Source organism: Rhinichthys klamathensis, unplaced genomic scaffold (assembly GCF_029890125.1).
Source record: "Rhinichthys klamathensis goyatoka isolate OS25496 unplaced genomic scaffold, OSU_Roscu_1.1 h1tg000072l_1, whole genome shotgun sequence".
Classification (NCBI taxonomy): domain Eukaryota; kingdom Metazoa; phylum Chordata; class Actinopteri; order Cypriniformes; family Leuciscidae; genus Rhinichthys; species Rhinichthys klamathensis.
In genome coordinates, this window is record NW_026606615.1 from 510001 (window position 1) to 533392 (window position 23392).

General features: G+C 39.4%; 1 protein-coding gene across 1 annotated transcript in view; it reads right to left on the reverse strand.

Moving 5' to 3' along the window:
- LOC130085056 (MAM domain-containing glycosylphosphatidylinositol anchor protein 1) overlaps positions 1-23392 on the reverse strand; it is a 245484-nt gene that overhangs the window by 144858 nt on the left and 77234 nt on the right. The window contains exon 4 of the mRNA XM_056250613.1: positions 4657-4831. Within this exon, the coding sequence (XP_056106588.1) occupies positions 4657-4831 (175 nt within the window). The remainder of the gene's footprint in view (positions 1-4656; positions 4832-23392) is intronic.

A 23392-nucleotide genomic window follows, 5' to 3' on the forward strand; every position in this document is an offset into this window, starting at 1 on the left:
TATGACAGAAATATCACTAGGCTACATGTAACTTAAATCATTTAATTCCTTCATTATCAACACTGTCTAGAATAGCGATTTAAGTGTGAATTGTGACTTCTCTTTGTGTTAAATCAGCCTCAGACTCCAATAGCCGGTGGGGGGTTGGAGGGACAGTTCAGTGCTGTATCGAGCGCGCAGGACAATAGGCATAGGTGTTAATGTTCCTCTTTCATATGGAGAGCGAGGGAGACTAAATAAACTTGTTAAAAAGAGATTCAGCGCGAGAGAGGCAAAGAAAAACGCATGTTTTAATTTAATTATGTTGCTTTGGACAATTTTCGTTTTGTAGGCCTACTGTTTTAATTGTTTAATATAGCTGTCATTTCTTTGGCAATACAAATTTAAAATGTCGCAAGAATAAGATTAGCCTAGTGTTTCTTATTTTGCATCGCAAAAGAAATAAACTCTAAACCCGATGCAACCCTGTTTTAAATAAAAAAAACTGTCCCGACACTTTATTTAAACCTTGAAATGTTCGAACTTGGTTTCAAACTTAAGTAATTTTAGTGTTCTTTTACATTACACAATAATTTAGCAGACTAAAGACGTGCTTCTTCATTTTCATTTTCTGATGCAATCGGCTGACAATCTTCCTTCATCAGTTTTTGTCCTTTGTGCAGCGGCTGCGGTTCTACAGGAATGTAGCAAATTTATGTTGTAATAATAATTAAACAAAACTCTTGACTTTAAATAAGTAAACAGTTATAAACAGTTAGCTATTTAAGCATCAAGAAGGTTAAACATAAACGCTGTAGGGCAACATCGGTTAACAACATGTATGCTACATTGAGATTCGATCCGAGTCGATTGAAGCTCCTCGAAGCTCGTGTTGTTGCGTTAACCACTGAGCTATCGTCTATACGTCTGTGACTGTTTTTATTGCAATGTTTTACTTTTTCATTATTTATTCAATTTCATTTCAATAGCCTAATTTCAGTATTGTGATTATGAATTATTTTAACTACGTTTCACTTGTTGAATTCATCTGCTACCAGCTTTCAAACGCTCTGAATCAGTGCGGTGCGGCAGCAGATTACGCATTAGAGAGAATAAACAAACACTTTTCAGAGTCTATGATTGTAGCGCCTCTTGGCGGTAAAAGGCAGTAAATACACCCCACATTTTACCGCCGCGGTGGAACGGCTGATGTGGGCATTGTCATGGCTTGCCTCGACATTTGCGTTTGAATAGCGCGCGTCCTCCGTGGGCGTGTCAGATTAACGCGTAATGAAGTGTAATGAGCTGGGGAAAAAAAATCTGACAGCACTCTCTTTTCATACAGATTACATAAACTGAGAATATTTGTTTTTTATATAAATTACATCATTAAAAAGAAGAGAATTCAAGCTTCATAAAGAAAAACCTCTCGTGCCTGTATGACAAGTATTTGCAGAGTTAGAGTTAATTTTTCGGACGTGTTTCAGAATGGACTGCACTGACAGAGAGAAGGCAAAACTCGCATCATGTTTATTTTTCTTTATTTGACAAAAAGCACAAAACTTTGTTTTTATTGTGAGTATACAGAAAAATAATAGACAATTAACAGGATCGATTGATGTATAACACTTATATGTACGATCAAAATCAACAGAGTATTTTAAGTCTATTTTTCTGCTATGTGAAAAAAAAACGGCAAAACGCGCGGGCGCGTTTCTGGTCCCCAGAGGGTTAAATATATGCGTCAATCCCACTTCGTCCAGTTGTCTTTAAATGCAAAACCTAATTAAAAACAGCCTAATTATACCTAATTATTTGAATAATTTTTGAGACAAACCGCAGACTAGTTCATTTTTTAAAAAATATGTGGTTTTGTGCAGCGCTGCCCTCTAACTTCCTCCTGTATCTCTCTCTCTCTCTCTCTCTCTCTCTCTCTCTCTCTGATGATAAGGCTGTCTGCCTCTGGAGCATACGCCTGGCCGAGGTTAAATAGATGAAATATGCTGACATAAAATCAGGAAAACAGCTTTAACGCAGCACACACAGAACAGTGACTGGTTCTATCAAAGTCCCTTTAACAGAACACATCAAAACGCCTCTGGATGCAACCATAACCAAAAGAGACTGTGAGCGGAAAAAACGGAGGTGAGCGGAAAATGAGAGAGATAGATTTGTCATCACTTTTCCAACTAAATAACTCTTAAAAGTCTGCTTGTGTCAAGTTGGCCATGTGCGAACACTGTCAGTGTGCTACGAAAGTATAGCACGGATCTTTTATTCAGCCGAACAAAGGAATCAGGCCGTTCTGAGGGTCTTATTGTCATGCCTTTTCCAACCTCTCAATCCCGCTTCCGCAATTCTTCTATCTTTATCTCTCACACCTTCTGTCCCTCTCACCTTTCCATCTCACAGCTCACACTTGCTCTCTTCCTTCTCTTTTCTCTCAGTAATGGGGTTCGGTGCTGTAGAAAATTGAGGGGGGGGGGGGGGGGGGGACGTTTTGTGTGTGTGTGTGTGTGTGTGTGTGTGTGTGTGTGTGTGTGTGTGTGTGTGTGTGTGTGTGTGTGTGTGGCCCGTGCTGAGTCTAATTGCCAGTGTTGTGGTGCTAAAGTCATCCGGGGAGCCACATAGAGCCGGCGGGGTAAAATTGAACAAGCATCACCCGTCAGGAGAGCTTCCACTCAGAGCTGCTGTCAGCCTGCCCTGTTTACCTGCTACACAATTATCATCCAGCCCCAGGGAACCCTCTGGAACAACACATCTATCCTCTGGGGGAAGCGGGATGGTCCAACATCGCAGAGGCAGATCGGTCACTGATTCTTGCTGTGTGTGTTAACGGTTGGAAGTAAATGAAAGGTAGTTATGAAAGAATAAGGGACGGTACACACAGAATGTTTTTTTGAATTCCACTGCGCAGTTTGCTAATATTTTGTTGCATTTTTTAGAGACTTTTGACTGCTGTTCAGCTATTTTCTGTTGTCCATTATTTCTGGAGCATACTTCATAAAAGTGCATCTCAAGACCCTTGCAATCTATTTTTGTTTACTTTTGATATATAATATATTTGTTTAATGCTTTAAGCTAAATAGCATACAGTAATATATTCACACTTTTCAGAGAATATTCCATGAAGTAATTTTTTTCTTCCATATTAATAACAAGAAAATAATTCAAAAACAATATACATTTTTTATAAATATTTAACTATATAAAATGTATTAACTTTTGTATGGTTTACACGTTACACCCCTAATATATACTGTATATATTAGGGGTGTAACGATAAACTCATACGAACACACGATACGATACTATATACACTATATTCACAATATTTTAATCACATTTTTTTATTATTACTTTATTATTATTAAAATATTATTATCAGGACCCCCAAATATTCCCCTATTGCATTATTGTACATTATATTCAACATTATCTATAACGCAAATATCTTCATTAGTGTTTGGAAGATGCACAAAAATCTTATAGGTTTGAAACAACATTGGGGTGAGTACATGATGACATAATTTACAATTGTGGGTGAATTATACCTTATAAATACAGCTACCTGAGCCTTGGATAAAACTAACTCTATATCACGAATCATATCGTTTACATTAACGATTCGGCGCAATTTTAACAATGCATTGTTACACCCCTAACATGTATACATATATATATATTTATATATTAGGGCTGTCAAACGATTAATCACGATTAATCGCATCCAAAATAAAAGTTTGTGTTTACATAATATATGTGTGTGTACACTGTATAATTATTTTGTATATAAATGCACACATGTATATATTTAAGAAAAATCTGTTATTTATATATAAAATGTTTATATTTATATAAAAAATATACATTATATATAGGCTACATTCAGTCTATATACAGTATATACATGCAAATATTTCTTAAATACACATGCATGTGTGGGTATTTATGTATTAAAAATAATTATACACAGTACACACACATATATTATGTAAACACAAACTTTTATTTTGGATGCGATTAATCGCGATTAATCGTTTGACAGCCCTAATATATATATATATATATATATATATAAAAAATGAATACTTTTATTTTAAATTAAAAAGTATAAATATGTTTAACAAAATAAATAAAAAATAAAATAAACCCTAGGGTTGCTTGTGTTGAATGTGAGGTTGACCTGAGTGAGTAAGGTGGTTTTCGTGGGGTCTGGCCGTAGCCGCTGACCTGGCCCTTGGCTCAATGGGACAGTGGGTCAATGGTTCTGTGCAGCAATGCAGGGATTCCCTTACACACAAAAAGAGTGTGACCCTGCCTGAACTATGGCTTCAACTCTCACTCGAGATCCTTCCAATTCATTCACCCGAACTCTCCAGGCGCATCTGTCCAATACAACCCATATGTCCATCACTCACAGCTTATTAAATCTCCCTAAAAGCTAGTGGGTGCAATGATTTGTTTCTTCTATTGTCTTGGCAGCTTAATTGAGGATTGCTTCCCCTCCTGTTTCCATAACCACCCACACTGATATCCAGCCCAAGTACTCTCTTAACCACTAACCAGCTCTAGGACAGAGATGGAGCTCTGGAGAGTTCACACTGAATCACCTCCTGCAGGAAATCTGGGAGGGATCAGGCCGGGAAGAGGAGGGATCGTGGCCCTATCACTTACACTGCACATCTACGCGAATGGACTTGATGGCAGCCACCCCCACCCCGTTCTCAGCTTTGCAGTAGTAGCGGCCGCCCTGCACTCTCTGGATGTTGGGGATCCGTAGAGTCTCATTGAAGATGGACGTCTCCTGGAACTTGTCAGAAGCGCTGCCTGCTGTCTTGGTCCACCGTACCTGCAGGGGGCGACATTCAGAGACTCGTGAGCTAACGTGCAAAACAACTGCATTTCAGTGCATATTGTATGTCATGCACACACACACACACATAATTGTGTATGTGGTTTACAGGGACTCTCTATACACTCTCCTGGAAGTGTCCTCATAAACCATGTTTACGTTATAATAGTATAATAATGTCACTATGCACATACCATATATACAAAACCGTATATATCTTCCCACAACAACGAACCTAGTTACACTGGTGCCGAAACCCGGGAAGAAGGAGGCGGCAACCGGCGAACAATCAACAATGTAATAACATAAAATAAAACAAATAAAAAATGAAAGTAAACGACAGCAGCCCCTCACGGACGACTGCTGTCACATATAATAAAACAGAACACAACATAAGTCCAGGCCTGGTCCTCTCTCTCTCTTCACTGTCGTCGCTCCTCCTTTTATGCCTCTGCTCCAGGGGCGGACTGGCCATCTGGAGCACCGGGACTTTTCCCGGTGGGCCGCTGGCCAATGTGGGCCGGCCCGGTACACATATAAAAAAATATATGTATAAAAAAATTACGTAAATCATAATATTACATTTCTTTTCTACGCAAATGGATGAGGGAATCGATCGCGCGGGCGCGGCTAGTCTCGCGTAGCCAGACCTTCAGACTGACGGCTGAAGGTCTGGAATTCATAGCAGCTTTCTTTGGCCAAGGCCCGCCCATAAGGCCGTTTGACCGACATGTCAAACAACCAATTACAGTTCGTTTCGTTCAGCGTCACGTTTCGGGGCGTGGAAATGTCCCCACAACAACAGACCGGCGTGCAACAAGTCAGTCAGCATAGAAAATCAAAAAAGGAGAAGAAAACTTCAAGAGTCTATGCCGTGAACCTCGCATACTTTTGAGAATCCTACGTTTAGCTGATCTTGATAAATGCTCATTGTCACTCATGTAAACACAACAGTTTTTCTTCCGCAATCACACGTCTGCGCTTTGTTTCCCGGCGGACAGAAAATAAACGCGACACTCGCGCCCCCCGGAAATCCGATAAAATTCAACCAATCAGATGACGACTTCGACATTCCTGAAGTGTTTCCAGTTAAGTGTACCATATGCATCAGACGTTTAGCCAACGTTCCGTGGGCGTGACGTCTGAGGCTGAGACTAGGGCGCGGCCGACAAGGAGTGTGTTTCGTGTGCATGCATGTGAGTGTATTGCCCTCCCTCCCTGTTAAGTTTGGTCTACTCCATTGCGTATCTTGAAACACGCCCTCTTTCACGTCCTGGAAACACACCAAGCCAACGCCGATAAACTAGCGCCATAGAGACTAGCGCAGATGAAAGCCGACTGTGTTGTCGCCTCGCATCGCCAGTGTCGCGGGAAAAAAGCTGCACTTGAACACACCGAGAGAACTACAGCTGACTGTCAGCTAGAATGCGCGTTCTGCGCCTGCGTATAAATGAGATAACTGTCTATTTCTGCAGATATATTCGTCTATATTCGTCATTCAAAAAGAGAAACCGACGCTGCCGGCTGCAGATACACAGCGTAAACAAAGCAGTGCGTGCTTACCGTTCTGAATATCAATCCTGCTAAACACTTTCTTGATTCCACTCCGCTCATGTTAATATTTAAATATTCGCCAAGGAACACTCAGGAATTATGACGTAACATTAGAACAGCCTTCTATCTGTGCTGTTTTTACTTCTTTGCTCGCTGTTTTGCTATTATTCTCGTGCAGTGCACTGACTCGTTCACTAAGCTGAACAGCCAATCAGAGGTCCCTCTTTCACCGTCATGTCGAATCGGCCGAAAAAAGCGGACGAGGACCAATTTCAGCCGACGGTTAAAAAAAGCATTAGAGGTAGATGCTGTGAAATGCTTCAAATTAACAGATTATACATTTGGCGTGAAGAGTAGCAGTTCAACAGGCTCTGATGCCTCTAGCTCCCCCTGACTAGCTGATATGCTGTCCTGATAGTTTTATATGTTGTGTTTTTTAATGTTCTTCTGTTTGTTTCCCTTTGGTTTTACAAATATGACCTAATATATGTTGTGTTACTTAAAATAAATGTTTAAATAGCATTTATTTTTGTATTGAGTTATGTTTTTATGCTATAAGTGGTGTTAAAAAAATATTCGGCACATTAATGGGCCAATGTGTTATGATTTGGGATGTGGTGGGCTGCTGTGGGCCAGAAAGTCCAGGGCCACTTTTTGGTCTCAGTCCGCCCCTGCTCTGCTCCTCCGTGAGAGATACAAGACCGGTGCGTCGCGCAGGTGTCGTTCATCATCAATCACGCCACCGGCCTTGCGCCGTTCTCCCACGTCCCTCGACCTCGTCCTGCTCGCCACAATTATATTGCCAAAAGTATTGGGACACCCCTCCAAATCATTGAATTCAGGCGTTCCAATCACTTCCATGCTCACAGTTGTATAAAATCAAGCACCTAGGCATGTTGACTGCTTCTACAAACATTTGTGAAAGAATGGGTCGCTCTCAGGAGCTCAGTGAATTCAAGAGTGGTACCGTGATAGGTTGCCACCTGTCCAATAAGTCCATTTGTGAAATTTCCTCAATACTAAATATCCTACAGTCAACTGTTAGTGGTAGGCCTATTATAAAAAAGTGGAAGCAATTGGGAACAACAGCAACTCAGCCATGAATTGGTAGGCCACGTGAAATGACAGAGCGGGCTCAGTGCATGCTGAGGCTCACAGTGCGCAGAAGTCGCCAACTTTCTGCAAAGTCAATAGCTAAAGACCTCCAAACTTCATGTGGCCTCAGATTAGCTCAAGAACAGTGCGTAGAGAGCTTGGAATGGGTTTCCATGGGCGAGCAGCTGCATCCAAGCCTTACATCACCAAGTGCAATGCAAAGCGTCGGATGCAGTGGTGTAAAGCACGCCGCCACTGGACTCTAGAGCAGAGTGTTCTCTGGAGTGACGAATCACGCTTCTCTGTCTGGCAATCCGATGGACGAGTCTGGGTTTGGCGGTTGCCAGGAGAACGGTACTTGCCTGACTGCATTGTGCCAAGTGTAACGTTTAGTGGAGGGGGGATTATGGTGTGGGGTTGTTTTTCAGGGGTTGGGCTTGGCCCCTTAGTTCCACAATAATAATATATATATATATAGAATAGAATTACGTAGTATTTGGTCTCTGTTTTGCTTTAATTTCCTTACACGTGATTGTCAAGAAAAAGTGCAGAATCTGATTCATAATTTAAAATAAATAAATCGTTAAAATAGTCCGAGTGACTACAGTGGCTCAATCTTAAGTTTATCAAGCGACGAGAATACTTTTTGTGCCCAAAAACAAACAAAAATAACGACTTTATTCAACTATTCATTTCCTTCCCTGTGGGCCTCGAGATTTCACGTAGTGATATTGCGCAAAGCTTCTGTGTTGTACGTCACACGCATCACACACATGACCAGCGTCGGCCAATAGTGAGCCTATGTGTGACGTGCAACACAGAAGCTTTGCGCAATATCACTACGTGAACTCACTCGAGGCCCACAGGGAAGGAAACGAATAGTTGAATAAAGTCGTTATTTTTGTTTGTTTTTTTGCGCACAAAAAGTATTCTCGTCGCTTGATAAACTTAAGATTGAGCCACTGTAGTCACTCGGACTATTTTAACGATGTCTTTCATAACTTTTGGGCCGGCCTGTTTCGATCCCTTAGAAGCCTATGGAGGAGTGATCCAGCTCTCAGATTTAATCAAAAATATCTTCATTTGTGTTCCGAAGATGAACGAAAGTCTTACGGGGTTGGAACAACATGAGGGCGAGTAATTACTGACAGAATCTTCATTTTTGGGTGAACTAATCCTTTAAAATCAATGAAAAGATATGTCTTAATAAAATGATTAATAAATATAAAAGCTCTAATTTAGTTTGCTTTACTAAGTAATAAGTTAATGTACAGGAAAAACGGCTTAAAAAATATGTCCAGAAAGGCCGGTCATGTTCACAAGCAAGAAGTACAGTGGGACTCAATAAGTTTGACCCTAGTGTAAGTACAGCGGTCAGACTCAGACGGTAATCACACTCTCATCCATCTCAATCATTCTTTTGATGCCTCCACGCAATCTTTGCATTGAGTGTGTAAGGTCAAGTGAAAATCACAGACTAAAGCCGGTGTAATCTCCTCCACCTCTCCACCTCTGGACATCAGTAAGCTGCTTCTATTAAAGCGGGGTCACCTCTGAACAGGGTGCCACATGGGCGAGCAGGCCATTGTAGTTGGCAGCGCTGGGGGCGGAGGGAAGGTTAGGACGTACGTGCAAAGGATTATGGGATTACACAGACCTGTGTAAATGACAAGCTTTGTGTTTATTTAGGTTTATTTGCCTGTGGATTTGGGACACAGCTGCTGTTCATTTATCAGGAGTAGCGGGTGAGAAATTAACACAGAGAAAGAGAGAGAGCTCCTGGGTGTAACCTATCCTCTTGGTGGCAAAGAACAGAAAAGCTGGTTGAAAGCTGTTTGATGAAAAGTTGTGCCACTTTCATGCGTGGACGGTAGTACAGCTCTTTGCTGCATCCTCCTCAACCTAGAACTCCAAACAAACCCACAAAGTGAGGAACTGCACCAACCAATTGCATTGCGCCATAATCTGGATGCTAAAACCTCAAAACTGTTCAACTATTTCATATAGTATTTTGAAAGTATTATTATATTAAATTACTATATTCAAATATTTGAAGATATGTCAACACTCCACAATAAAGTTCAATCTGTTAACATAAAATTAATATTAATTTATAAATCATTCTAAATTGTCACCAAAAACTTACTGTAAAGTGCTACTATGTTTTCAAATGTTGTAATTGTGCTTTTTAACATGCGTATGTACATATGTATGTGTGTAGGTATACGTATACACATGATCCTTCAGAAATCATTCTAATGTGCTGATTTTATGCTCATTTATTATCAATGTTGGAAACAGTTGTGCTGCTTAGTATTTTTTTAGTAACCTTTTTTAGTAACTTAGTAACCTGTGATACTTTTTTCAGGATTTAATTTGAGTTTAAAAGAACAGCATTTATTCAAAATCTTTTCTAACAATATAAATCTTTACTATCAGTTTTTTTTTATCAATTGTTGTTGTTTTTATCAAAATAAAGTATTCATTTCTTTTTTTTTTAAATGACTGACCCCAAACTTTTGAACGGTAGTGTATATTGTTATAAAATATTTTTTTATTTTTTTTATAAATGCTGTTCTTTTAAAACTTTTATGCATCAAAGAAAGATATTAATTTAGAAAGATATTAAAATAGAAAACCATTATTTTAAATTGTAATAACATTTCACAATATTACTGTTTTTGTCTGTATTATTGATCAAATAAAAACAACATTAAAAATGATATACATATTTATACATACTATCCATCCATTCACCAAACTGCTTGTCCTCTGTAGGGTTTATATGAATTAATGAACTAACAAAGGTAAAAAGATTATTAAAAAATAGACAAATACTTTCATATAAGTTACAGGATATACATCCATTTTTGCATATACATTTATATAGAGTATCTTTTTAATATTCTATAATGAGCAAAGTTGCTATCATAGGTAACAATTCATTCAAGTAAAGGGCAGAAGTGAGCTGAAGCTCTGATCTGTGTTGACGCCTGTATCAGGATCCACCATTAATTGTGAAATGTCAACAAAAAAAATACGTACTGTTTGTGTTCTCGGAAGCCCAAAACTCTAGCATCATTGTTGATTCATCGCGGCTCTCAAAGGGCCACCGCTGGCAGATGTAAGACAGACGGCGCTGGATAGGCTATCATTACAGACGCCTCACTTACAGCAATGCAAAGTCACAGTGCCACAGAAACTTTCAAAGTCTCAGTGACATGAAGAACGGGGCTGATGGCAACAGACACCGAAATGCTGCCGCCACAGGAAACGCAACATGGGACGAAGAAATTGGTCATGAAACGGATGAACCAGTGAAAGAGACAACGCTGCCCTTCTCAACATCAACAGCTGCCACACATCACAGTGTTTTACTGCTCCACAGATCCCAACAGACTGCCCGTCTCCCTCTTTCTTCACACACTCGTTTCTGTCTGCTCTTGGGAAAGAACTCCCATGAGTCTGTCTTCATCTTTCTCTGCTGAAAAATCAGGCTCGGTTGACACTGTGTACACACTTCTGATATGGGTTCTGGATCTGAACTTTCCGTTTTGCTGTATGATTTTGGTTCTTTTTGTTCAGGCCAAGGGCAGGATTATTATCGCTAAATAAAACTTTATATTTAAAGGTGCTATATGTAACTTTTCTTCTAAAATGAATCCTTTTTGTATTGCCTGTGTGTGAAGGGGTTGTAATCACACATTACAATGATCCACTTGTCAGGTTTTGCTATTACTTCTGAAGGCCAGTATTCCTATTTCTATGTGAAGTCTCCGGGTCGGATTTTCTGCGAAATCCATTGGATGTGACGTGCAAGCGCGCTCCCGAGCCTCTCTCCTTTTTATATACAGTCTATGCGACCGACGGCACTGCAGCGAACGACATGGAGTCTGATAACACCAAAAAACGACCTGCCTCCAGCACAACACACACTCCAACACAAACTCCACATAAATATAAAAAAACAAAACAAAAGTTTATCTGCAAAAATGTATCTCGTCAGGCAAAACGTTAATCGGATCGACTTAGGACGAAAACATGGATCAACATCGGCAGAGCGTTTGAATTATGGAGAGACCTCCGCTATTTTTACTGTGATAAATTACAAGTTTTCAGATATGCTGAAATAATGGTAAACTGTAATGAAATAGCAAGGTAAACTACAACATACATGCGACATGAAATGAATACAAAAGACTGTTCCAGGATAACAAAAAGTAGGAGCTTTAGGATGTAACTTTTATTTTATGTACTAGATCTATTGTCTAACGTCACTCATCCCACTACTATCATATTGTTTATAATACACATTTCCAGACACGTTCAGTACAGTAATGTGACTTCCTACGATCTTACTGTTACACTGAAATTCTTCAGTCTAGTTCACTAACCGTTTTCGCTATCATATTATACATTCACCTATGTTGACATTGCTGATTGTCAAAGATACACGAATAGTTAGTGAAATGCCTTATGCTAGATAACACCACAAATGTAACGTTATCATGGTACGAGCATGGAGCATTAGTTCAACGTCAAGCTAATAAAAGTAGCCTATTATAGTAACGTTGCAGTGGGAGTTTACATGAGTTTCCAGCATGTTGTGTGATGCTTTCTCCGGTGTGTTGAAAGTCTCAGTGTGGCCGGTACCATGAGTGCTCGCTCTAGTGTTCGAGCACGTGCAAGAGCACGAGCGCTCTTGTAAAAATTGGTTGCAATCTGAAACATCACAGATAGAGGCCGCTAAAAAATACATATAGAACCTTTAAAAAATATATATATATTCTTTACACTACAGTAAACTTATTTTATTTCAGCTAGTTGCCAAATTAACATTTCTCATTTTCATTTAGTTTAACTTAAAGTACTAAAACAACTAAAATAAAAAATAAAACGAATAAATAAAAATATATAAAACTCATATTAAACACGACATATTAAAAAAACTAAAACAAATGACAAAAACACATAGCACAATAACTAAAACTTAAACAAAAATTTAACTTAAAGAAAATAAATCTAAATTCTACATAAAAAAAACTATAATGGCATAAATAAGTGATGATAGAGGTGATGGCTAGTTAGTATGTTCAGTTAAAGGCAGGGTATAGGCAGTTTGTTTCTAAAACACTTTTTCCCAAATTTGTTTAAACTGTCTTTATATACCAATACATATCTAAAATGAAAGTACTCTGAAAAGGAGAGTATACAAATCGAGTGTCTGTAGTCCTCTCAGGGCTGCAATAAACACAGCTCTTTCCATTCGGAACGAATGCAATGATTGGCTGGGCGACTGTCACTCTCCCTCGTTACCATGGCTACCACCCCAGCTGCTACAGGAGCCGCCCACATCCGCGCGCCCGGTTGACTCGCTCATTTCGAAAGACGAGAGGCACGTACCGGCCGGAAGCTAGGAAGTCTCACAATTATGGCAGAGAAAGAGCAGTCAAAATTCCCAGTACCACCTGCACCGGCATATACAGTCAGCGCAGGCAAACAAGGCAAAAAAAGGTGATGTCACTCCATGCACTGCGCTCCTCTCCGCTCGGCGCTGGTGAACGCGTCCTCCAGCTGAGCGGTCCGCATCACGCGTTCATGTGTTTTGGGGGCGTGGCTTTGGAAGGAGCCCAGAAGGGAGAGGGTGGGAGTTTCTCTGTTGGATACTTTCAAAATCCAGCAGTTTTCAGCTAGTTTCTCTAACTTACCTACCCTGCCTTTAACTATGTCGTAATGGCCATTAAACCGCCATGTATTTTGCATGAATCAAATATTTATAATCAACATTTAAATTGCAAATATTTCATTATAGTAGATGTTTAGCAGCAGTACTAATCCATAATGAAGCTGCAAGAGGCAGCGAAACGAGAAATTTAGCATTAGTTCCGGCATTACGCAAAGGTCAAAAACCAAATGAGCTCAAAAAGTACAGCAATTAGGATTAGATTTCTCATTGTATGCCAAAAGCAAACACAATTTGTTCTGTAATTTTTACCTAGGTTGTGTGAGGTAAAATAGTTTCATGCAGGACTGAAATTATAAAGTACGCTTGCGCAACACACATTCACCTGAAGTCCTCGGGGAGAGCTACTCGTGTCCGAAGAGAGCTTTTATCATTCCACTCCCATTTCTCTCTCTGCTTCAGTTTTTCTCTTCCCGCCCATCCTATAACTGCCTCTATAAATTAAGTTCTTTGCGAGTGACACCAATTCAAGTCAAGCATCCGCAAAGAGATGTTTATTGCTTAATGCCTGTCATGCCTGCTTAAATCTGTGCGGCTGTGGTCTCTTCAGAACTAGCACTGGGTTATTGCTACTGTAAGCGCATTTAATGCTCATTGCCGAGCTCTTTATGTGTGAGCATGTTAAATCGGTGAAGAGTGATCACTACACACAAAAGCTCAATGTTTGCAGCTCAGCTTTACACTGTGTATTGCTCTAAAATCTTGTAACCCTTTCTTTCCCCCTCTCTCTCTCTCTCTCTCTCTCTCTAGCTCTCTCAATTCAATTGTGTGCTTTATTGGCATGACAGAAACTGTCCATTTGTACTGTTAAAGTGCTGCAAAATCAGTAAAATATATAAGGTAAAATGTACAATTAGCCTAAAAGGTGAACGCTATTTATTTGGTAAGTAGCCGTGCAATACTCAGGATAATTACGGGTCATTATCGCCAAATAAACACAGACACGGTGAGCAGGATCCCAGCGGACTCAAGTGTTTTATAAGCTGAATACAGATTTTTCAGTTTAAACGATCAGATCTCAGTTAGAATGTACTGTATATGAGTGTGTGTGTGTGTGTGTGTGTGTTAGGGTTAGGAAATGAATACTTTTACTACAGAGGAAATATTCATTACACTGATCAAAAGTGACAGTAATGTCATTAATAATGTTACCAAACTTTTCTGTTTTAAATAAATGCTGTTCTTTTGAACAATGGAGTAATGATGCTGAAAATGTAGCTTTGCCATCACAGGAATAAATGAAGGAATTTTGTATGACATTAAAATAGAAAAACTATATTACAGTTTTTACTGTATTTTTGGTCAAATCAATACAGCCTCGGTGAGCACAAGACTTCTTTTAAGAAGTAGGAACAATAAAAAAAATCTTACTGACCCAAATCTTTTGAACGGTCTTGTATATTTCGAATAATAAATATATGTATTCATAAGTACTTGTATATTTTAATATGCTTATTGATACGCACATAAGATCCAGATAACAGTGGTTCAGTAGTAATAAGCATTGAGTTTGCAATCCTGTCCGAATCAGTACATGAAATCACAGATGTCCTGTTCTAATAACTGTAACTCAGACATTATTTAGAAAACTAAATCTGTCAATGGCAGGATCTGAAAAGAAACAGGAGCGTGAGGAACAGCAAGAAAGAAAGAAGACATAAGCGGTGTCAGGTTTTGCCAGCTCATTTCCCGTTCTGAAATGCACTTCTGTTCACTGAAATCAATCCTAATCGAATCACACGCAGCTCTGTGGAGTATTTAAACCTCTCCATATGTTACACAAACAGCAGCTCTATTAAACTTCCCACGCCGAGAGTAATAACTGAGAGTGTAAAATGTGAGGTGGCTTTTTTCCACTCACGGACACAATGAGGGCAGGAATACAGTACATCTGCTGCGCACCTTCAGTCCCACAATACAAGATCACACTTCTGCCCAACACACAAGCCGACATGAAGACAACAGTCACATTTACATGGACATTTTCTCAAGAGAAAAGCAGTTCATCCCAAAATGAATCATTTACTCTCCTCAATGTTGTTTGAACCCCATATTATTCTCCTTTTTATGTGAGACAGAGGCAGAATGGAAAAGCTTGGAAATGGAAAAGCCATCATAAAAGTATGACCTGAACAATAATGGAAGATAGAGATGCACCGGTCAACCAGCAATAAATTGGAACGGTTTTAAGTTTTATTTTGGTCGATCTCTGTTCTGGACTTGCACACAAACGGCTTTGCAGACATTTCCCAAAATGTTATTTGTGTGGGAATATTACGAAGCCTGTAAACAGGACGTTAACACAGGCCAGTGACGGGACACGCTGAAGGACACTATCTATTTATGTATAGTTCTTAGATAGAACGCTATAGATGGACGGACAGACAGACAGACAGACAGACAGACAGACAGACAGACAGATAGATAGATAGATAGATAGATAGATAGATAGATAGATAGATAGATAGATAGATAGATAGATAGATAGATAGATAGATAGATAGATAGATAGATAGATAGATAGATAGATAGATAGATAGATAGATAGATAGATAGATAGATAGATAAAGCTAAGATTGAAATGAAAACTAAAAAAAAACACGACAAATACTATACTAGTACATAAATAAAACTATAAGATACGTGTACATGCACCTTTTCCTGCCCTTCTGGTAATAATTGATATATTTGTATCATTCATTTTAATACATTTTCAGTCATTTAGCACAGCAATTTAATTTCATTAATTCTCGGACACTGAATGTGAGACTGAATGCACACTGAATTGCCGAGTTAAAAAAATGTATTTCATCTTCTCACCTAAAATGTTTGTTTTTTTCCCAATAACTCAACTTTTTATAACTTTCTGTGTCACGAAGCACTCATAAATACTTTCATCTGAACATACGCAGATATATCTTTTGAAGTTCAGTCGATCTTTTCGTGTCTAAGTGGGTGGTTCTTGGCCACAAAAAATGCAGCGAGGGCTAGTTTTTAAGGCCACAGTCAAAAGTCTGGCTTGGCCTGACTTACAGGATTTCACTGACACATAGTTCATCGGCGACAAGTCTGATCCATCTGTGATGTTCTATAATCACTGACTTACTGAGCACTGAGTTAAACACGCCACATGATCAGGGGACAGATCCAGTTCCTCTCGGATGGCAATCAAGAGCAATCTGAGATCGATCAGTTTGAGAGAGCAATGTCTGGAACAGGAAACTGAATCGCGATGATCATGATGATTAATGCTTTCCTAGCATTGATTCATTTGGCTTTTACACAAACAGGCTTTCATTTACCATCATGTGTGCTCCCTGGGAATTAAAAACACAACCTTGGCATCACGACTGACTATAGGAACATGATTATGATGCCGGTCATGATGTCAGTGCTGACCGAGGCGTGCGGCGGAGCGCTGACAGATCGTAACGTGAACCGTTCCATCGAGAGAACGCTGAAATGGAGACGTGATCGATGGAGAAAGATTTGAGGAAGTGACATATCTCATGGTTTGGGTTTCTGCTGGACAAAATAACAAATGAGATCTCTTTTTGTCTCAATTGTTTCTCTTTCAATTGTTCTCTCATTAGAGAGTTAGTGGAGTATTAATAGACTGGTCGGGTTAGAATAAGTTGACATTTAGTTGCAAAGATACTTACAGTCGGTAGAATGTCTGTTGGAGAACCATCATAATAAATAGTTAGCAGATAATGAAAGTTAGTTGACATGTAGTTGCAAAGCTACTCATAGTAGGGGTGTAACGGTACATGTATTCGTATTGAACCGTTTCGGTTCGAGGCTTCCGGTTCGGTACGCATTCAAACCGAACGATTCCTTGGACCATTTTTCTTGCCGACAAAATTCGCGCTGGCGCGATCACCACAACGTTGCGCAACATCAAATGGCAAACGTAATGAAAGCGGAACGAAACTGCGCTACTCATTATATTGTGCTTCACGGATCGTTTGACCAGCAACATCTGTGCAGCGCGAGCCGATCTCGATCAAGCGACACTGTTACAACACAGCGCTGAGAGATCCAGTAAAGAAAACATTTGAATTCGCCACTGAAGTAATAACACCACTGCGAGATCTGGTGAGAAGCATTCACATTTCTCCGTTATTAACCGTAGATCTCTATTAGATCAAACAGCGCTGACGTGGAAACCAGGAGAAACATTGTGCCGTGAATGAACTAGTAATACTTTACGTCCACAGACCAGCAACATTCACCATGGATTTAATATAGTAACACTAACTGTAACCAGTTTGGCTGGAATAGTGAACTGCTTTCAAGTACTTCACACATCTTTTTCCAGCTCTTCAAAACTCAAATAATATATAAATAAATATATATATATTTAAATGTTATTTTTAATGTGATGACCAAAACATTATTTGTTCATCCTTCAAAGATGACCCCCATTTATAAACCTGAAAGTTTCAAGATGTAGGAAAACTCAGTTATTTAAAAATATTTTTTTCTTTTAACAAATAAGAAATTTCTCTGCCATTTCTTTCTTTTTGCTGTATCGAAAACGTACCGAACCGTGACTTTAAAACCGAGGTACGTACCGAACCGTGATTTTTGTGTACCGTTACACCCCTAACTCATAGTCAACTGAATGTTCAAATGGGACCATCAAAATAAAGTGTTACCGAGATCTAAACTCAACTATTTCTAATGAATTGCTCCCAATACCAAATGATCTGAGATATGATCCACATTCATTTTATAGCGTTACATTCTTACTGAACAATTTGAACATTACATCAAGCACTTATGTTGTTAATCAAGATTTCTTGAAGCAAGTACATTGAAAATTAATATTAAATGCGCATTTCCCACCTTCTCTCTTAAAGGTACAATATGTAATCATTTTGTAATAAAATATCCAAAAATCACTTGCACAGTGTGATATATTTCCTGCAGTTGTGCACTTACAATATCCCAAAAGTCTCCAAAGATTGTTTATTTCAGAGAAATTCCAATTTTAAATAAGTGGCCGTCCCGGAAGAAAATGTCGCCTGTCAATGACGCAATATCCGCACTATCCTCGGTTTCCGTTCATACTGCCATAGCCATGACGTAACCATGGCGACAGACGTGGACAACTGCGTACTGCGTAACGTTTAGCGGCACGCAGTTCTTGTTTCTTTCAAACATAGACCATGGCAAGCAGACTTTGGGACAAACAAGGAGAACTCAAATTAGGATCAATATCAGCGTGGCGTTTTTGAGATGCCGAGAGCTCCACGTCCGCAACTAACTTGGACTTGACAGAGCTTCACGAGTCACGACTTGACAGCTTTATTAGACACGTGAGCAAATGTACATAAAACCAATCAATGTTATATAACGCTCAACATGATGAAATGTTAAAACATGGTCAGTATGTTATTCTAATGTTGATCTAGCTTACTGCTAGTTTCGTATAGCAAACGAACTAACACGTAGTATAACATTATAACTTTCAACACACATTTAAATGCCGTTTAGTGTGATAGTGTAACGTTAGACCAAGTGAAGCAGCGCTGCGTTACCTCACAAGTTTAATTCGTCTAATAAACTGACCTGTGTGAGTAATACAGCACTTGCGTGTAGTTCGGTAGAACTAAATGTCCTTATTCCTTTATATCCGCGGGACTCGCGTGTGATATCTGTCTCTTTAGCAATCGCGACCTGCTTCATACCACTGTGATGTTAAAAAACATGAATGTTTTCACTCATCCATAAACATTATTAGACCCATCAGCTTGACAGCAAGTCCCATCATTCAGCTCATCACTGCGTCATAAACCTACGCCTTTGTTATTGTTGGAAACTGCGCCCTCTTGTGGCGAAAAAAAACCTACATATTGTGCCTTTAAGTAAAGCATTAAACAGGCTTATTATGCTACAGCTCCTTTAAGACTTATATATGTAAACGACTTCTGATTCACTAACCTGTGATATCACAACACAACTGCTTCCAAATTATGTTTTTCTGTGTAGTTTCTATAAATGGTCTGAACTGCGAATGTCAATACAGTAATCAAAGTACATTAATTCAAAAGTGCATGTTTTTATAATGTGAGCTCTTTTAAAACAGTGTTTACTCCACCAGTAACATCAGCTTTTTAAAATATCAAACATTTCTGATGACCGAGTCTCTCCCTCCTGCTATCACCAAAGGTACAGCGAGACATCTGGTACAAGTTAAAACGTTCGTGTCTAACCCTCCTTTAATTGATTCTCTCTTGTGGCCAATCAGAGGCTGTTAAAAAGCGTTTCTGTGTGAAGCCTTCTGTTGTAATGCATTTAGATGCCGTGCACACTAAGGTGCCAACGAGGACCACGCTTTCTAGTGTTCTCCACCACTGGGGGCTTTACACAAGCACACTGCTTTAATATTCCATCTGCTCTATATGTGTCTCACCATCACACACACTTCATCCTCATCTTCCTCTATACCGTTTCCAAACAGGGGCGTTGATATGATCTGAAATATAAGTAGGCACATTATAAACCTTATCAGCTTAGCTCATGAATATTAATTATTTAGTGTAACGTTCGCCAGGTATCCTGATTGATTTTGTGTAAATCAGGTAAGTAGGCGCACAGCATAATAGAATTACGGCTTCTGTCCAGTGTCGAATTAACTATAGGCTACTGTTTTGGACTTTTTTGGGGTGTTTAATATGTGCCATTTTTTAGAATATCTTCCCCTATATGGTAAGGGTGTCACAATATACCGGTAGTGACGATAACCGTGATATTTAAAAAATTTAATATCGCTATCGTGTTAATTAGGGGTGTCGCGATATACCAGTATTTCAAACGAATAATACACATACAATAATATAGCATGAAAATGATCCAGCGCCAGTGTCTGGCGAGATTGCACCTTAACGCTGGTTGCAACCTGTTATAAAACACTATGGCTGCACCCGAAATCGCATACTTACCTACTATTTAGTAGGCGAAAAACTAGGGCAGCACGATTAATCGAATTTTAATCACGATCACAATTTTGGCTTCCCACGATCAAATTCGCGTGATCGAGCGATATTTAAAATGCGTCATTCCTTTTACAGAATGCTCTGTATCAAAGGTTTTTTGCAAAGCCAATCTAGCGCTCCGTAAACCACTGTCTGATCATGAGCCTCAGAGCGCAAGAGAGACCGTCTGCGCGCGAGCGACAGCGCGCGAGAGATACCGATTGTGTCTGCACGCGAGAGAGACCGAGTGTGAGCATTAGTAAATTGGTACATACTACATAGTAATATACACTCACCGGCCACTTTATTAGGTACACCTGTCCAACTGCTCGTTAACACTTAATTTCTAAGCAGCCAATCACATGGCGGCAACTCAGTGCATTTAGGCATGCAGACATGGTCAAGACAGTCTCCTGCAGTTCAAACCGACTTTGAACGTGGCATGATTGTTGGTGCCAGAAGGGCTGGTCTGAGTATTTCAGAAACTGCTAATCTACTGGGATTTTCACGCACAACCATCTCTAGGGTTTACAGAGAATGGTCCGAAAAAGAAAAAACATCCAGTGAGCGGCAGTTCTGTGGGCGGAAATGCCTTGTTGATGCCAGAGGTCAGAGGAGAATGGCCAGACTGGTTCGAGCTGATAGAAGGGCAACAGTGACTGAAATAACCACTCGTTACAACCGAGGTATGCAGCAAAGCATTTGTGAAGCCACAACACACACAACCTTGAGGCGGATGGGCTACAACAGCAGAAGACTCCACCGGGTACCACTCATCTCCACTACAAATAGGAAAAAGAGGCTACAATTTGCAAGAGCTCACCAAAATTGAACAGTTGAAGACTGGAAAAATGTTGCCTGGTCTGATGAGTCTTGATTTCTGTTGAGACATTCAGATGTTAGAGTCAGAATTTGGCGTAAACAGAATGAAAACATGGAACCATCATGCCTTGTTACCACTGTGCAGGCTGGTGGTGGTGGTGTAATGGTGTGGGGGATGTTTTCCTGGCACACTTTAGGCCCCTTAGTGCCAATTGGGCATCGTTTAAATGCCACGGCCTACCTGAGCATTGTTTCTGACCATGTCCATCCCTTTATGGCCACCATGTACCCATCCTCTGATGGCTACTTCCACCATGTCACAAAGCTCTAATCATTTCAAATTGGTTTCTTGAACATGACAATGAGTTCACTGTACTAAAATGGCCTCCACAGTCACCAGATCTCAACCCAATAGAGCATCTTTGGGATGTGGTGGAACGGGAGATTCGCATCATGGATGTGCAGCCGACAAATCTGCGGCAACTGTGTGATGCCATCATGTCAATATGGACCAAACTCCCTGAGGAATGCTTCCAGCACCTTGTTGAATCTATGCCACGAAGAATTGAGGCAGTTCTGAAGGCAAAAGGGGGTCCAACCCGTTACTAGCATGGGGTACCTAATAAAGTGGCCGGTGAGTATATAATTACTAAATAAGAGGCATGAAAGTTCGATTAATCATGGACTCCAATAGCCTACTACAAACGTCTTGTTTTGAACTATGTTTTAATAAATATAAATAATTCAAGCACATAAACTTTCATATGGAGGATTAAATAGATTCAATTTATGCAGTAAGACTTCACAACTAATCACTGACACTGTACCAGAACATTTTACATTTCTTAAGCGTCAAATAACAATGACTCTGAATTTCATCCATTAATCAAACTTCCATAGTGCATAGTTCTGCCTTGAAATGTTCTCATTTGGTTATATTCCGTTATGGAATATTTGTTTTTTATTGATTGTATATTTTGCGCGTTTTATTCACATCAATTATTTTTATATTTTTGCTTCCTGAAATATATTTACACAATGTAAAATAGTGCCCTGTTGAAGTTTTGCTACATTTTCTTTATAGTTTTCTTTATTTTTCTTTATTCTTTAAGGAGATGCACTGAATTTTGGTAAATAAGAGGACCTGTTTTATTTTGATGCACATAGTTGTACATTAGCAGGAATGTAGTATAATATGGATGTGAAAGCAGTTATAATTAGCCTATGTGACAATAAAATTTGTTTTGGTTAAAATAAACAAATAATCGTGATAATTAATCGTGATCTCAATATTGATCAAAATAATCGTGATTATCATTTTGGCCTAAATCGTGCAGCCCTACGAAAAACAGTATGTGACAAAAGTAGTATGTCTGAAATCACAGTACTCATGAGAAAGTAAGCAAAAAGCACCTGGATGACCTACTACTTCAGGACAGGTGAGATTCTGAAGTTTGCATATGATGGACACTTTACTATCCCATGAGGCCACAGGAGAGGATTTGTGAATGGCAGTGAAGCGACGCAACTGACGTAAGTCACATGATAATGACAACATGGCAGATGTAGTGCGTCCAAATTACATACATACTACACACATTCATACTACTTAGAATGTCCTTTTTTAGTGGTTATGAAGTTATTACTAAATCAAAATAACAGAGTATCTGATTTGGGACACAGCCAAGCGGTCACAGCACGCAGCTCCTACTGCCGCGTACAAACATGTCGTCGACTCGAAGGATATGGCAGACGAGACACTCTAGCAGTCCAAGAAAGTTAGAGCTCGCCAGTGTGGAAGTTTTTTGGATTCCACAAAAATGACTCGTTAATCACCCCAGTCTCCAGGACTTGCTGATCAACAGTGAGCGCAAAAGGGGGCAAAACCACCAACCTGTTCACCCACTTCCGCCTCCGTTATCTAGCAGATTTTGGATAAGTTGCCATTATTTTGCTAGTCCTGAAAAGGGAAATGTTACATTAACTGCTTACGCTTTTCTGTGTTTAAATATATTTTGCAATCCCTCTAGGCTTTAAGTCCAAAGGTGTGGTCATTCAGATAAAAACATATGGATTATCATATGTTTATTTCAAATATGTTTAGAGAGCAGTCTTTTTTTTTCCTATTATACCCAAAAAAGGATGATGTGAGCATTATGGAGCGCTACACTCTCATATATCTAATTTATGCTTCATTCATACTCTATGTCGAAGTGCGCCCTCACGCACAGTCCACAACTGAGACTCTAAATAAATAAACTAAGCTGAATTAAACGCAGATAGAGACGTTTTGACTGATTAAACATGAAGAGAATTATATGGTTTATCTGTTTTCTTCAAGCCATCCCGGGTATTTTCATA